The sequence below is a fragment of the Rhinatrema bivittatum genome, chromosome 2, assembly GCF_901001135.1.
Source record: "Rhinatrema bivittatum chromosome 2, aRhiBiv1.1, whole genome shotgun sequence".
Taxonomy (NCBI): Eukaryota; Metazoa; Chordata; class Amphibia; order Gymnophiona; family Rhinatrematidae; genus Rhinatrema; species Rhinatrema bivittatum.
The window spans coordinates 192892323-192906273 of NC_042616.1; the positions used below are offsets into that span (position 1 = coordinate 192892323).

The window sequence follows — 13951 nt, forward strand, 5'->3', positions numbered from 1 at the left end:
GTACACAAGATGGCGCTTCGTTCCCTTTTGGTAACAATGGGTACATATGGTACTATGTTCCCATTTGGGAACAACACTGTTTTAATTATGAACTAATGACATTAAAATCATAGACTCAAGTATTTTAAGCAGTTTTGACGGAAAACTATCTAGTAACTACAGAAAACCATTTAATTAGCAGAGTTTATTTGATCCAATGATCATTGGGTATGATACTGCTGTTCGCAATGAAGATGAAGCGGAACCCTGCACTTGGTGCACACCAGGCGGGAGGTTTTCTTGCACATCCTACATCTTCCTTGTTTCTCTGATGGAGTAAGGTGATGATTATAACCATCAAACCTCACATCGCTGACTGGTCTACTGGAAGGTCCAGATTTCGATGGTGTGCGATGTTCTGAACGCTGAAGTAGGGTGCGAACAATGTGCCGACGAAACTCCAGGTGATCAAATTTACCTCCTACTTCAATATGAAGATGCCAAGCTGCAACAACTGCCATGTTGATGCCGTTGACAAATAGAGGCCACCACCATTTCTTTGAATGACACACTGGACGGTAGTTTGCCATAAATCTGTCCAGTATGTCCACTCCTCTCATATGGGTATTGTATAAGCCAATTACCGCTGGCTGTGGAAGGTCAACTGGACACTTTCTGGCTTTGCTCCACCTTCTTGCTTTCCCCAGTGGTTCTATGTTGTTGTAGTTTGAAGCTACAATAACACACTGGTTGTCATGCCATTTCACAGCCAAGACATGTCCGTCGCATATGGCATCAAAGCAGCCTCTCTCCTTCTTTTTCATTTGGCTTGTCTCCATCAATGAGCACTGCTTCAACCTATTTTCGCGAACAGTTCCAGTGGCTTTGATGTTTTGCTTTTGCAGTGCCAGAAGAAGATCATATGAGGTGAAGAAGTTATCAAAGAATACCTCATGGCATAATGGATTTTCTATGCAGCTCAGTAATGATGTCACAACACGATGAACTAGCCCAAAACTTTGATTCTGACCATCCTGTTCACAGTTGGTCTTTCCACAATAAACATCAACATTGAAAGGATAACCTTTTGATGAGGCCAGAACCCAGAGTTTATAGCCGAAGCGAATTGGCTTGCCTCGAATAAACATTTTCGCAGAATGGTGTCCATAATATGGGACCATCTCTTTATCAATACTCAGATGCTCACTGAACACTCCAAACTGCTGCAGGCGACCATTCAGTGCATCAATGAAAGCACAAACTTTGTACAGTTTATCATTTTGATTAATCTTGTCATTGTCTGCAAGATGTATGTATTTCTTTATGTCCATGAAACGGTTACGAGTCATATGGGATGAAACAAAGGATTGCTGAACATCTTCATCCCGATTCCAATATAACCGTTCACGAGGCAAGGAATTATATCCGCTCAATAGAAGAATTCCAATAAAAATGTCCAATTCCTTGGCCTCAAGTTCAAAATCCATGTTGTTTTTCTGCCAAGCATATCGAATGCTTTCGGTCAGAATCATGTCGCTCAGCTCATTGTCATAGTACAGTTTGAAAAGTTCAAATGGTGTTTTATCCTGAAGTTCAGGATGCCTCTGGGCTAAATGTTCCAGCTGAGCTGAAGGTATTTTATGCGTATACTCCACTTTCTTGCTCCATTTAAAACCATGTTTCTCTCCTTTTTTCTGAACAACTTTTCGCTTTTTCTGCTGCCTCGAAGTTCCATCAGAGGAACCAATGGCTGCTGCATCCTTTAGTATAGCTACAGTTCCAGGCACTTCATTTGGCAGAGCCAAAGGCAGTAGATTATCTTCGTCAATCACTTCTTCATCAGACACATTATCAACTTTATTTGCAGGTAGCAACACTATGTCTCTTATGTCATCACTTTCTATGGCTTCGTCAATAACGTCGGCTAAACGTTCATATTCTTCTAAGGATTCACCATCTTCACAACTTTGATACTCATCTAAAATGAATGTTAATGCTTCTGCACTGTAAAGTCATTTCTTAGACATTCTGTAAAGATATAACAGCATATTGAATAATAAATCACTTAAATATAAGGATGTTCCCAAATGGAAACATAGTTACAGTTGTGCCCATTGTTCACATTTGGGATCATCACTGAATTGATGCAATTTACATATCTATAAACATTTTCAATGTTAAAATAAATAAAATCAAAATGATAACTAAACACGTTTGTATAGTTTTCCAGCAAAATTTGTAAAAAATATTTTATTCTTACCTGCAGAGGAACTTTTTAACCAAAAACACATGTGGCTGTTGTAAAAGGTCAACTTTCAAGATGGCTGCCACAAACACAGAGTGACTAAATATACCTCAAATGATACCAACGGATGCAAAAACTATTTAGAAACAAAGAATTAGAGTCAATATGGGAATATCTTACTTATCACAAAAATATTAATGTGAAATTTCAATGCTCCCAAATGTGGGCATTGGGCACTAAAGGGTTAAATGAAAAATGAAAAATAAATAAAACAAGCAAATTAAAAAAAAGGGGGAGGGGGGGACAAAATGAACCAAACGTTTAATCGATGCACATACCTAGCAGACTCCCTTTATAAAGTTTGTAAATGTGCATGTACTTACAACTAGAGATGTGAATCGTGTCCTCGATCGTCTTAACGATCGATTTCGGCTGGGAGGGGGAGGGAATCGTATTGTTGCCGTTTGGGGGGGTAAAATATCGTGAAAAATCGTGAAAAATCGAAAAATCGTAAAATCTCAAAACCGGCACATTAAAACCCCCTAAAACCCACCCCCGACCCTTTAAATTAAATCCCCCACCCCCAATGACTTAAATAACCTGGGGGTCCAGCGGCGGTCCGGAACGGGCTCCTGCTACTGAATCTTGTTGTCTTCAGCCGGCGCCATTTTCCAAAATGGCGCCAAAAAATGGCGGCGGCCATAGACGAACACGATTGGACGGCAGGAGGTCCTTCCGGACCCCCGCTGGACTTTTGGCAAGTCTTGTGGGGGTCAGGAGGCCCCCCCCAAGCTGGCCAAAAGTTCCTGGAGGTCCAGCGGGGGTCAGGGAGCGATTTCCCGCCGCGAATCGTTTTCCGTACGGAAAATGGCGCCGGCAGGAGATCGACTGCAGGAGGTCGTTCAGCGAGGCGCCGGAACCCTCGCTGAACGACCTCCTGCAGTCGATCTCCTGCCGGCGCCATTTTCCGTACGGAAAATGATTCGCGGCGGGAAATCGCTCCCTGACCCCCGCTGGACCTCCAGGAACTTTTGGCCAGCTTGGGGGGGGCCTCCTGACCCCCACAAGACTTGCCAAAAGTCCAGCGGGGGTCCAGAAGGACCTCCTGCCATCCAATCGTGTTCGTCTATGGCCGCCGCCATTTTTCGGCGCCATTTTGGAAAATGGCGCCGGCTGAAGGCAACAAGATTCAGTAGCAGGAGCCCGTTCCGGACCGCTGCCGTTCCGGACCGCTGCTGGACCCCCAGGTTATTTAAGTCATTTGGGGGGGGGTTCGGGAGGGTGGGGGATTTAATTTAAAGGGTCGGGGGTGGGTTTTAGGGGGTTTTAGTGTGCCGGCTCACGATTCTAACGATTTATAACGATAAATCGTTAGAATCTCTATTGTATTGTGTTCCATAACGGTTTAAGACGATATTAAAATTATCGGACGATAATTTTAATCGTCCTAAAACGATTCACATCCCTACTTACAACCCCTTCCTTGTAAAGCCTTAGAACTGTACTGTTTCAAAATGCAGACATGTGCTCACATAATCACAAATATGTGCGTATCCTCTTTTATGATAGAGTGCTTATCATGCACTAAGGCTGCTTACACACTTATATGCCTATTTTTGCAAACAAACCCTGAGTAATTCTTTGAAAATTACCTCCAAAGTGTTAGCAGCTGTTAAGGCTCTGGTGAATAGGACACTTTATCATGCACACTACAGGTGACTTTTAGTGAATCACCCTTACTATGGTGACTAAAGTCATTTCCTCATGGTGAAATGAATTGAATTATGTCTAACTCAAACACATAGGAGCTACCAATTTCATAAACACATAAAATAGATGAAAATAGAAAAATGTTAAATGATGGTATTACCATATAGAATATAGTATTATCATGCGATTACTGAGTACTATAATGAAAAAAAAGAGAAAATAATGTTTAATCAAAACCATGAGAGCATTCAGAAGCTCATAGGCAGCTTTGCATCAATCTGTAATAAGTATACCTGGCTAACTTTAGGAGTTAGCTTGGTAAACCTCTAACTTTTCCCCCACTGACCAACTAAATTTATCCTCTGAATTCATAGGCTGCACAAATTTAGCTGGTCAGAAAACAGGTAGTTCTGGACAAGTTTTCAATTTAGCCAGTCAGAGCTGATCTTTGATACTAGCTGGCTAAATTTAGCTGGACGACTCTGATCCCACACTTAGCCATGGACATAATCCTCCAGCGCCGCGTTTACTGTTTCTCTCTCTTGTGCTTATTCTTGTCTGTTCCTATGTAGTGTATGCTCAGTCCCAAGCCTATTCCTATATCTCCTGTCAGACTATGGGGAGGGGTTCCCTGACTTTGATTCCATTACCTCTCTCCTACTGGGGCCAAGTAAAGGGTTTCTTGAGGCAGCACCTCCTACAAAAAGGGTGTGATCGACAAATGTTTTTATAAGAAGGGGACTTCCAGACCAGTGATCACCATGTGACAGGGGAGTCTGAGTGCATCTGTGCAGCAGTCATTTTTTTAACCCATTACATCACAATTGTTTTACGAAGCTATCCTCTAAATAGGACACTGGGACATAATGGGCTAAATGAATGCTGTAACATCTACCAAGCAGAAAAATCTTCCTCCTAGGTCTTTTAATAAAAAATCTTCTTCCTCCCAAAAATTATATTAATGCCGGGTTACCAGTCCTTGCCTCAGGTTATCACCTCTAAAGGGCAGGTCTTCCTTATCCCTGAGTGCCCCAAACACAGGGTTCCCCATGACCTGTGTCCAGGAGGGGCCCAGATATCTCACAAGGCTCCTACCACAAAAGGTTTTCAAAGTCCCATAACTTAACCTATGGAGTAGATTATAGAATAGAATCCTCAGCCAAACCCAAAGTGTACCAGGCAGGATGGAGCCCAGGCCAAAAATCCAACACAGAGAACATTTCTAACCTTCCTTCCAGCCAGCAAACTAAACTGCCCCCTTGAGCTCTCTGTAGAAAGCTGCTTATAAACCCTGCACTAGGACTTTCTCTGGGCTTTCTGGTAACGGAACTGTAGTGCCCGTTACAAATATTAGCTTAATTAAATTGTATTTAGTGGGGGTAAGATGCAGTTATCTTTATAGCGGTAAGTTTCAAATAACCCATGTACTTGTGTAACCCTGGGCTAGGGTCCACACCCTCAAATCAAGTCTTAGATGTTGCTATCTTTTCCTAATACTATGTGATCTGATTGTCCATGGTTCCCTGGACTAAAAAAAAAAAAAGAGTTTCCCACCCAATTTATCTGATGGTTGATGAATATTACAGCTTGTAATATTTACATTGTCCAGCTTCGCAATTTAGGATTGCCATAAATTTGTGACACTTCTCTTTTTATTCACTTGCTTGAATGATTAAAACCAATTGTCAGCATTTTGATCTAGTCCATAAGAAGTAGCTTTTAAGCTTCTTTCTAAAAAGTTGATGGAAAGAGTCTGTCTCAAGTTAGATGTCTTTGCCAAGCCCCAGTTTCATATCATTTACTCCTGTTGCTCTGTTTTCTTCCTCTTGACCCTATAGCAGTACCTGGTGGGTTCTCTCTAGACTCCTTCTCTTCCTCTGTGAATGTCCTTGAGATGACAAGAAGTGGGTGGTATCTTATACACTACAATTTATTAAGGCTCCAGCTTTCAAGGACAGAGTCCACTTTGTCAGATGCATGAAGTGTAGGACAGGATGAAGGTGGAATATATGGAGATTGGGGGGGGTGGCATGATACAAGACAAAGAGAAAGCACTGAATTAGGCAGGCAGGGTATGGAAGGAGAGAGTGTTAATAGCATTATAGTCCAGACTACTGACAACTGAGGTAAGTGTGAAAAGACAGAATCATCTAAGAACAATTAAGTTCATAGATATTTGTAGTGTGCCATGAAGCCATTGTCTCTGTTCTGAACTAATGTGATGGTGTTACGTTTTGTGATGAGTTCCAATTCAGCAGTTTCACCGTGGAGTGTTCCTTTGAAGTTTCTCTGTAGAAGTATGGCAATCTTAAGGTCAGATAGCGAATGCCCTGGAAGTTTAGAATTTTCTCCTACTAGTTTCTGAATGTTGCTGTTTCTAATGTCAGATTTATGTCCATTTTTTTTCTTTTCCTTATGGATTGACCTATTTGTCCTATGTATTTATTTATTTATTTATTTATTTAAAGGCTTTTATACACCGGACTTCATGTACTAGTACATACCGCTTCGGATTACACAGAACCAATATTGGAAAATTACATCAAACATCAAACAAGTGGGTATAAAATAACAAGGCTAGGAACCTAGAACTTGAGGTAAAGGAGAGAACAAGACCAAGTGGTAACAGATCAATGTAAATAGCTAAATAATAAATACAAAAGCTTACAATAAATACAAAAGCTTACAGATTACAGTCTTCAAAATCTAAGTTTACATCTTCAGAATAAGGTTTAATCTGCAAGAACCAACGGTTACATCTTCAAGGTTTGTAGTCTTCAAGGCTTATGTTACATCCGACTTAAAAGGTGTTGGTGTAGCATGCTGTAAATTTAACGATTGGGAATATGAGACAAAGAAATAAAATTAAGAGTTGCGGTATCAGACATCTGGTTAACGTGATTATGAGATGCAGGAATGAGTCTAGTTCTGGGATGTAGCTCTGAGCAAAAACTTTAAGTGAAGGCTTTTGTAAAGAGCCAGGTTTTGAGTTTCTTTTTGAATGTTCGAGTACAGGTTTCAAGACGAATGTCCGATGGGAGGGCATTCCAGTGGAGGGGGCTGGCAGTCGAGAATGCACATTTCTTGAGTGAGGACTTGGCTGAAGGTATGTGTAAGGTGCCTAAGTAACTGGTTCTGATTGGTCTTGATGATGCATATGGACGAAGTGGACAGCTTAGATCTAGCGAAGTTTGGGAATGGATGGTCTTGTGGGTTATAGTTAGCACTTTGAAAATGATTCTGGATCTGATAGGGAGCCAGTGTAAGTTTCTGGATCTGATAGGGAGCCAGTGTATGTAGACAGCATAGAGCCATTGCTGGAAGGTGATGGCATATATTATATTGGAAAAAGTGTAATGATTCTGGATCTGATAATGTAATGATTCTGGATGTATAATATATAAGATGTATAATCAGTGTAATGATTCTGGATCTGATAGGGAGCAGGTGTATGTAGACAGCATAGAGACATTGCTGGAAGGTGATGGCATATATTATATTGGAAAAAGAGCAGGTGAATAAGCTCCAGATGTTTTAGTTGATGTTGTTGGGTCCTGTGATGGTATTGCCTGGATTAATTTGTGAATAGAGTTGGCATCTGGGTTTCTGGCATTCTTGAGTTGGTGTCATTGCTCTACAATTTGTGGTTGATGGTGCGTATCCATTTGAGATTGGGGGGTTGAGTGGTATCATTGTCCAGGATGGGTTATAGATCCCTGATGATATGCTTCAGTGGTTTCAACTGTGAACTATAGGTAACAACCAGAGGTGTTTAGATATTTTCTTTTTTTTTATGATCCTGTAGCAGAGTGTTCCTAGGTATGTGTCTGACTTTGTTGATCTGTTTTCTTTTCTCATTGGGTGGGTACTCTAATTCAAAAAATATCCCATTTTAATTTCTCCAGATAGGAGTCCCTCTCCAAGGGGTTAGAACTGATGAGATTGTACCATAGGGCTTGGCTGAAGACAATGGATTTGGTGGAAGGAGGTAGGTGGAAACTGTAGGTATATATGACAGTCAGTGGGTTTCTTTGAGATGGTTGTGGTCCTCATTAGTGATGCCACTGATCTTCTCATCTATGTACATACTCCCCCTCCCTGGAAATGATTCATTCTTCCCGGAGGACACAAATGGTCCTATGGTTTCTTTTCTATGAAAGATGCCATCTCCTCTGAAGATACATGGCTCTGAGTTCTTGGGCCCTAGGGAACTCATGTAACATAGAAAAAAAATTCTTACTCAAAAAGGGAAACCAAAATAAGAGGTAGGAAGGGTGGAGATGTTTCCTCCCCACGAAAATAGATTTCCAAAACCATGGTAAAAAGTAGGCAATGGTACTTTGTTTATTTTTCAAGGAAAGGACTGTAAAGTCTCAGGCAAGTACTGGAGAAAAATAGGGAACAGCAAAAAATCATGCTGCCCCTAAGAGGGTCAACTAAAAATTTCATACATTAAATGTTGGCTTGAGCTTAAAAAGGATAGAAGGTTACCACTTACTGCCCCCACATGGGGAATGAATCCCATTCTGAAGTTACCTATATTCCTCCATACTAAATGGATCGTTCTTTTTGATAGAAATCATTTAGGATCTGTACCTTGTAAAGTGTGTGGGTGCATTTATGGTGAGCATTTTATTCAAATTTTCAAACAGAATGTACTCAGTTCTAAAAGTGTCCTCGTGTTTTGCACCTGCTCTTTTGTGCGGGAAGCCAAGCGGGGTAAAATAACACCTGGACTTGTGAAAATGTCATGTATATGCACTATTTTCCTCCCCTGACCTAAAAACATCTCTGGAAATGCTTCCTCGCAGTCCAACTAAAGTATACAAAACATATTATTAAAGTTTGCATATAATTTTACCTGACTGAAGAGGAGAAATTTCAGCTAAGTCATTTTAGCCAGGGAAATGATTTGGAGAATTGTTTTGTAGGGACAATTGCCACCTTTTATATATTTAGGGGTAGATTTTAAAAGGTGTGCACGCTACCCGGCGCACACACAGGTATGCCCGATATTATAACTTGTGCGCGCAGGCCTCCTGTGTACGGACCGTGTACGGACCGCCTCTTTAGTAAAGCCCCGGGACTTACACATGTCCCGGGGTTTTATGCGCGTAACCAGGCCTTTTTAAAATAGGCCCGGTGTGCATAACCTTTTGAAAATCCGGCCTTTAGGGAAGACTTTATGAAAGATTAAAACTCTGATACTAAATCACTGTTGTAATATTCAAAATTCCCAAACCACCATTCCCCTGGTCATTCACTGGCTTAACTCTAATCACGCTGTGACAGATTTGCATAATTTTGTTCTTGAACTGTATGTCTCCCATTCCCACGGCAGCAGTTTTGCTTTACAGGTACTATAGTGCATGCAGCGCAGGATCTTTATGTTGCATACTGTACAGCTCTCTCTACAGACTTGTTTTAACCGTTCCCTGATTGGCTCTTCCCTGTGCCCCACTGTGATTGGATGCACTTAATCATGTGCCTGTTTGGCATCTTTTTGTACTTTTATATCCCATTTACTTTGATCTGGCATTGTAAAAACCTAATACTTTAGAAATCCTTTCTTCTGATGTAACTTCATCTGATTTAACCTTGACAATATGTCCACTTGCATTACAATTATTTGATTAATGATTTTATATGCATCTTTCTCTCCACTGTTTTACTTGACTTTATTTTACTGTAGCCTAATTTACTTTGTTCTATTTGATAGATAGCCACCCTCCCTTGAACTAGTATCCATTGAGAAACACAGCTCATGTCGGGGTCGGGTCTTTATCTCGTTTGTACAAACTGGCTACTACTTACAGCAGATTTTTTTATTTAACCACATACTATGTAGCTTTGAAATAAATACTTTAAGGTTTGAACTGTTTGCTGGTTGATTCAAGAGTTTTGCTGCTATACCCTCCCTATAGATTTCTCCATTGATGCTTTGGGGTATGCTAATTTTCTCTTCTTTGTTTCCTATAGGGAGTAGTATTCTGTCCATAAATTTGAAAACTCTGCAAGTAATTTTTATTGATTGAGTTTTCTGAAATAATTAAAGCAAAACTGCACGAGTAGGTTTACTTTAATTATTGCCCTCACAATAAGTACCTGCACAAATGTTTTCTTGATTTTAGTGCAGGTACTTATTTAAGGCAAAATAGGATGGTAAATTTTAAACAGGTGCATGGGTGCACATGTGAGCATGTTTGTTGGCTCGTGTCCATGGACGCGGCTATTTTGCAACATATGCGCGTATATGCGCGCATGTTATGAAATAGCCTGAGTGTGCCCACATGTGGGTGCAATTAGAAGTGGGCACATGCATGTGCATGCAAATCCCACTTCCATTGTGTACGTAAGGGGATTTTAAAAAGGGTGCACGTCCATGCCAATGCCAGTTTCACCAGTATATTTCCAGTTCGCCCAGGCAATAGATAGGACTTCCAAACCCCCTAGTTTAATAGACTCCCTTTTCCCCTGTTAACCCCAACCCTTAAAACCCTGCTGACATGCCTACATTTGTTTTGTTTTATGACTTACATGTTTTCCATAGCAGAAGTGAAGTTACATGGTAGGGGACCCTGGCGAGCGCTTGTGTGCGTAAGTATTTATGCACTGTTTTCATTGAGAAATCTTTATGAATGGCTATGCCAAGCCCAGATCATTTCCATACCCCACCCCTTTTTTAGAAAAAAATGTTTGTGCATGCATCAGGAGATATGAGCATATATTGGCGGCTTTTAGAATCCGCTCGGTGCGCACCAGCCCAACATATTTGCATATCTCCCAGTTTTGGCACATGCCGGGCTTTAAAAATTCAACTGTTAAAGAGGTCGTTTTGATCATTCAAAACTACTGGTGTTAAGTGCCTCCCTGAGAACTCCTCTGAAGACACGTGAGTGTTTCGCCCGTCGGTCGCAGATGGCTGCAACCACACATGCTCACCTCTTTTTTCCTTGTGCCATCAATTCTGGGGAGAGTGGTGGTCTCTGCTAACTCCCGCCGACCTTTCCAGCATCCCAGGGACCGTGGATGCTGCTGACCATCATCTTGGATCCAGAATCACTTAGGCGCGCGCGCGCAAGGGCCTCCTTTGTACACATCATGCCGAGAACCTCAAGGGTGTCCCCTCCTGATGATGTCAATACGCTGTTGTACTTAATCTGACCGGCCCTTGCCTTCTACAAGTTAGCAAAGAGTTCCCTCATTGCTGAATCTGCTTCATCCTAGGACTTCCTGTTCCTGACTCTGGTCTTGGCACCTGATGCTCTGAGAACCCACAACTCGGGGGCTCTTCTGCGTTCCTGGCTATCCACTCCTCGGAGGGCCTTCTTGCATGACTGCTACCTGATCTGCCTTCAGGTCTCTGTCTCCTGGATACCATCTCTTGTGAGTACCTCTACTGACTTCTACAATACGAACTGTATTAAGGATTCCCTGCAGTGTACCCTGTGCCTCGGGCCACTACCGCCATTCTCTCCAGTAGAAGTTATTCAGCATACCCTGTGCTGCAGAGTATTGGCACATCAACTACAGGAACCACTTCCGGGTTCCGGCACCACTACCAGCTCTTCTACCTCTACTGTACAGACATCCTCGGCATACCCCATTCTGCGGGCCACTACCAAATTTGTATTCCTGAGGTACCTACACTCGTCAGAGGGGATCCCGGGCGTACCCCACTCTGCGGGCTACTACCGGATCTTCTCATCAGTGGCATCGCTCTGGGTATTCCCCACTGCTCAGAACTGTACTATTGCATCTCCTGCTCTGCAGACATTACTTTATCTTTCCTTCATAATAAAGTCTCTACCTACAGCTGTGTCCTGCACCACTGAGACTACTCCTGCTGACGGTGAGGCTCACAGGGCTCCTTCGTGTGGGCTGGGACACCTCCCATCTCAGCCCAGGGTTCACTTTCTTACAAAATCATAACAGGGAGAAGTCCTCACATTGCTGACATATGTGGGTACTTTTATCCTTGTGTAAGGTGGGCAAACATCAAAAAGTTCATTTATGTGGATAATAGATCATTTCATTCATGGAAAGGGCTTTCATTATTGTCCTCTAGATATCACTACTCATTTAAAGTTTTCAACTAATGTCTCCTAAGTTTCTTGGTCTATTGTCCTCTCTTTTTCTCTGCCATTTTTAAGTATAAATGATCTCTTAAAGGACATTGGCTGGCATTCTATAAATTTGATAGGTTTGATAGGCCTGCCATTAGGGGGACATTAACATTATATTCCTAATGACTGAAACTAAAACCAGCAAAGGTTATTGAAAGTAAGAATAATTCATGCTGAATCAGAAACAATAGCAAACCATATGGATAATGAACCACAGAGCCATGGAAAAGCCCTTCCTGTGCCTGCTGACAAGTTGCCTCTACCAGGAGAACTGTGCCATATGCTGCCATCATGTACATTTTCTCAGGCGGGTAGTGCCATATGTTCACACGTTTCTTACCCCTTTGACCTGCTGTCATGAATCGCTTTCCCAAGAGACCCACTTCTTAGAAAGGGAAAGGCACAAATGGAAGCATTTTGTATTTTTCCTGTTGGCATATTTTGTTAGGCCAGCACTTCTGCGGGCAAAGAGCCAGAACAGCTGCCTCTTTCCAGCACAGAGGTCTTTAGAAAGCCATACAAATTCCTTAGAGGGTATAATAGAGAATGAAAAGATATTCAACCTGCAACTTGCTATAGTGGACTTATATTCTGCTGATTCCAGTACCAGAAGTGCTTGGCAGACAACCAGTTTGACACATTCTGATTCAGCCTCCCGTGCTGGCACAAACTCAACAGCAAGTTCTCCAAAAGCTGCATCTTGCATGTGCACATATGTACAGCCTAGTCATACTGTGTGCAATAGTATGTCTAAGGTTTTGCTCCTATCTTGCTCTACATTGCTAATCTTCCAAATTCTTAATAAGAAAGTGGGAATTAGGTGCTTTATAAAACAGCAACTTATATAACAGATATTCTTTTCCACTCTCAAAATGTCAAAATTCACAAGGAATTCCACGCATATAGCTGCCCTATTCTAAAGCAAATATTTTTAGTCAGACTATTGTATCAATGAAAGCTAGAAGTGCTAGGCATTAAAACTGCAAAGTATATCTCATTGTATTATTGAATGAACCCATAATTAAAATATCTATTTGTAGAATAAATATATTTTCACCATAAGAACACTTGTATACCTCATCTAATATATACTGTTCTTGTAGAGATGTTAACATGTCGAGTTAAAATGTTCAGTGGGTGCTCCTCTAGAAAAGAGAACATCAGAACTTTAGAAGCGGCATGGTTGCAATGGCAAAAGAGTTTACTTTAAAGGTTTAATACATAATGAGGATGATTGATTTGATTATGATTTGTGTTTTTAGTCTTTCTCTAATCCTACACTTTACAGCTTTAGAACAGATCAACTTGCCAGCTTGTCTGCTAGTTATGTCAGCAAAGCTTGAGGAGGGAAACAATAAAAGGCAATTTCCCTGGATATAAACACTGTTGTAACTACAGAAATGGGCTGATTGATTATTGCCACCTTCAAGGGAAGTAAAGTATGCACATAAAGTATGTCCACAATGCTTGTACCTTTACCAGATTATTTCACATGTGTTCCAGCAGGTGGCATTAGGTCAGGGGAGGCAACTATGCACTAAACTTTGGAAATTCAAAACTGTGCATATTATTTTGCCTTAAAAAAAAGTACCTGCACAAAAAAAGCAGGCCCAAATTTGTGCAATTACTTTTGAGGGGGACAATAGCCATAACAAAAACATATACATAGATTTGCTTTAATTGTGGCAAACCCCATGAATAAAAACTACCTCCATGGTTTACCAGACTCTGGGTGATTTGATTATCTACCCTATGACATTTTTGTTGTCTGTCTTTTAGAGCTGAATATAAAAAAAATATTTTTCACCACAAAAAAATCTAAATTTACCCACCAAAACATTTCAATGGAGCATCAGATGGACTGCTCTACACAATACTATTATATTCTAAT

At 41.2% G+C, this 13951-nt stretch overlaps 1 protein-coding gene across 1 annotated transcript; it reads right to left on the reverse strand.

Annotated features, from left to right (window-relative positions):
- Positions 1-200: 200 nt before the first annotated feature.
- On the reverse strand, positions 201-12759 carry LOC115083246 (piggyBac transposable element-derived protein 3-like). Its single transcript, XM_029587055.1, has 2 exons — positions 12668-12759; positions 201-1983 (listed from the first exon to the last, which is right to left on the reverse strand). The coding sequence occupies exons 1-2, from the start codon at positions 12757-12759 to the stop codon at positions 201-203; spliced, it is 1875 nt and encodes a 624-aa protein (XP_029442915.1).
- Positions 12760-13951: the final 1192 nt, after the last annotated feature.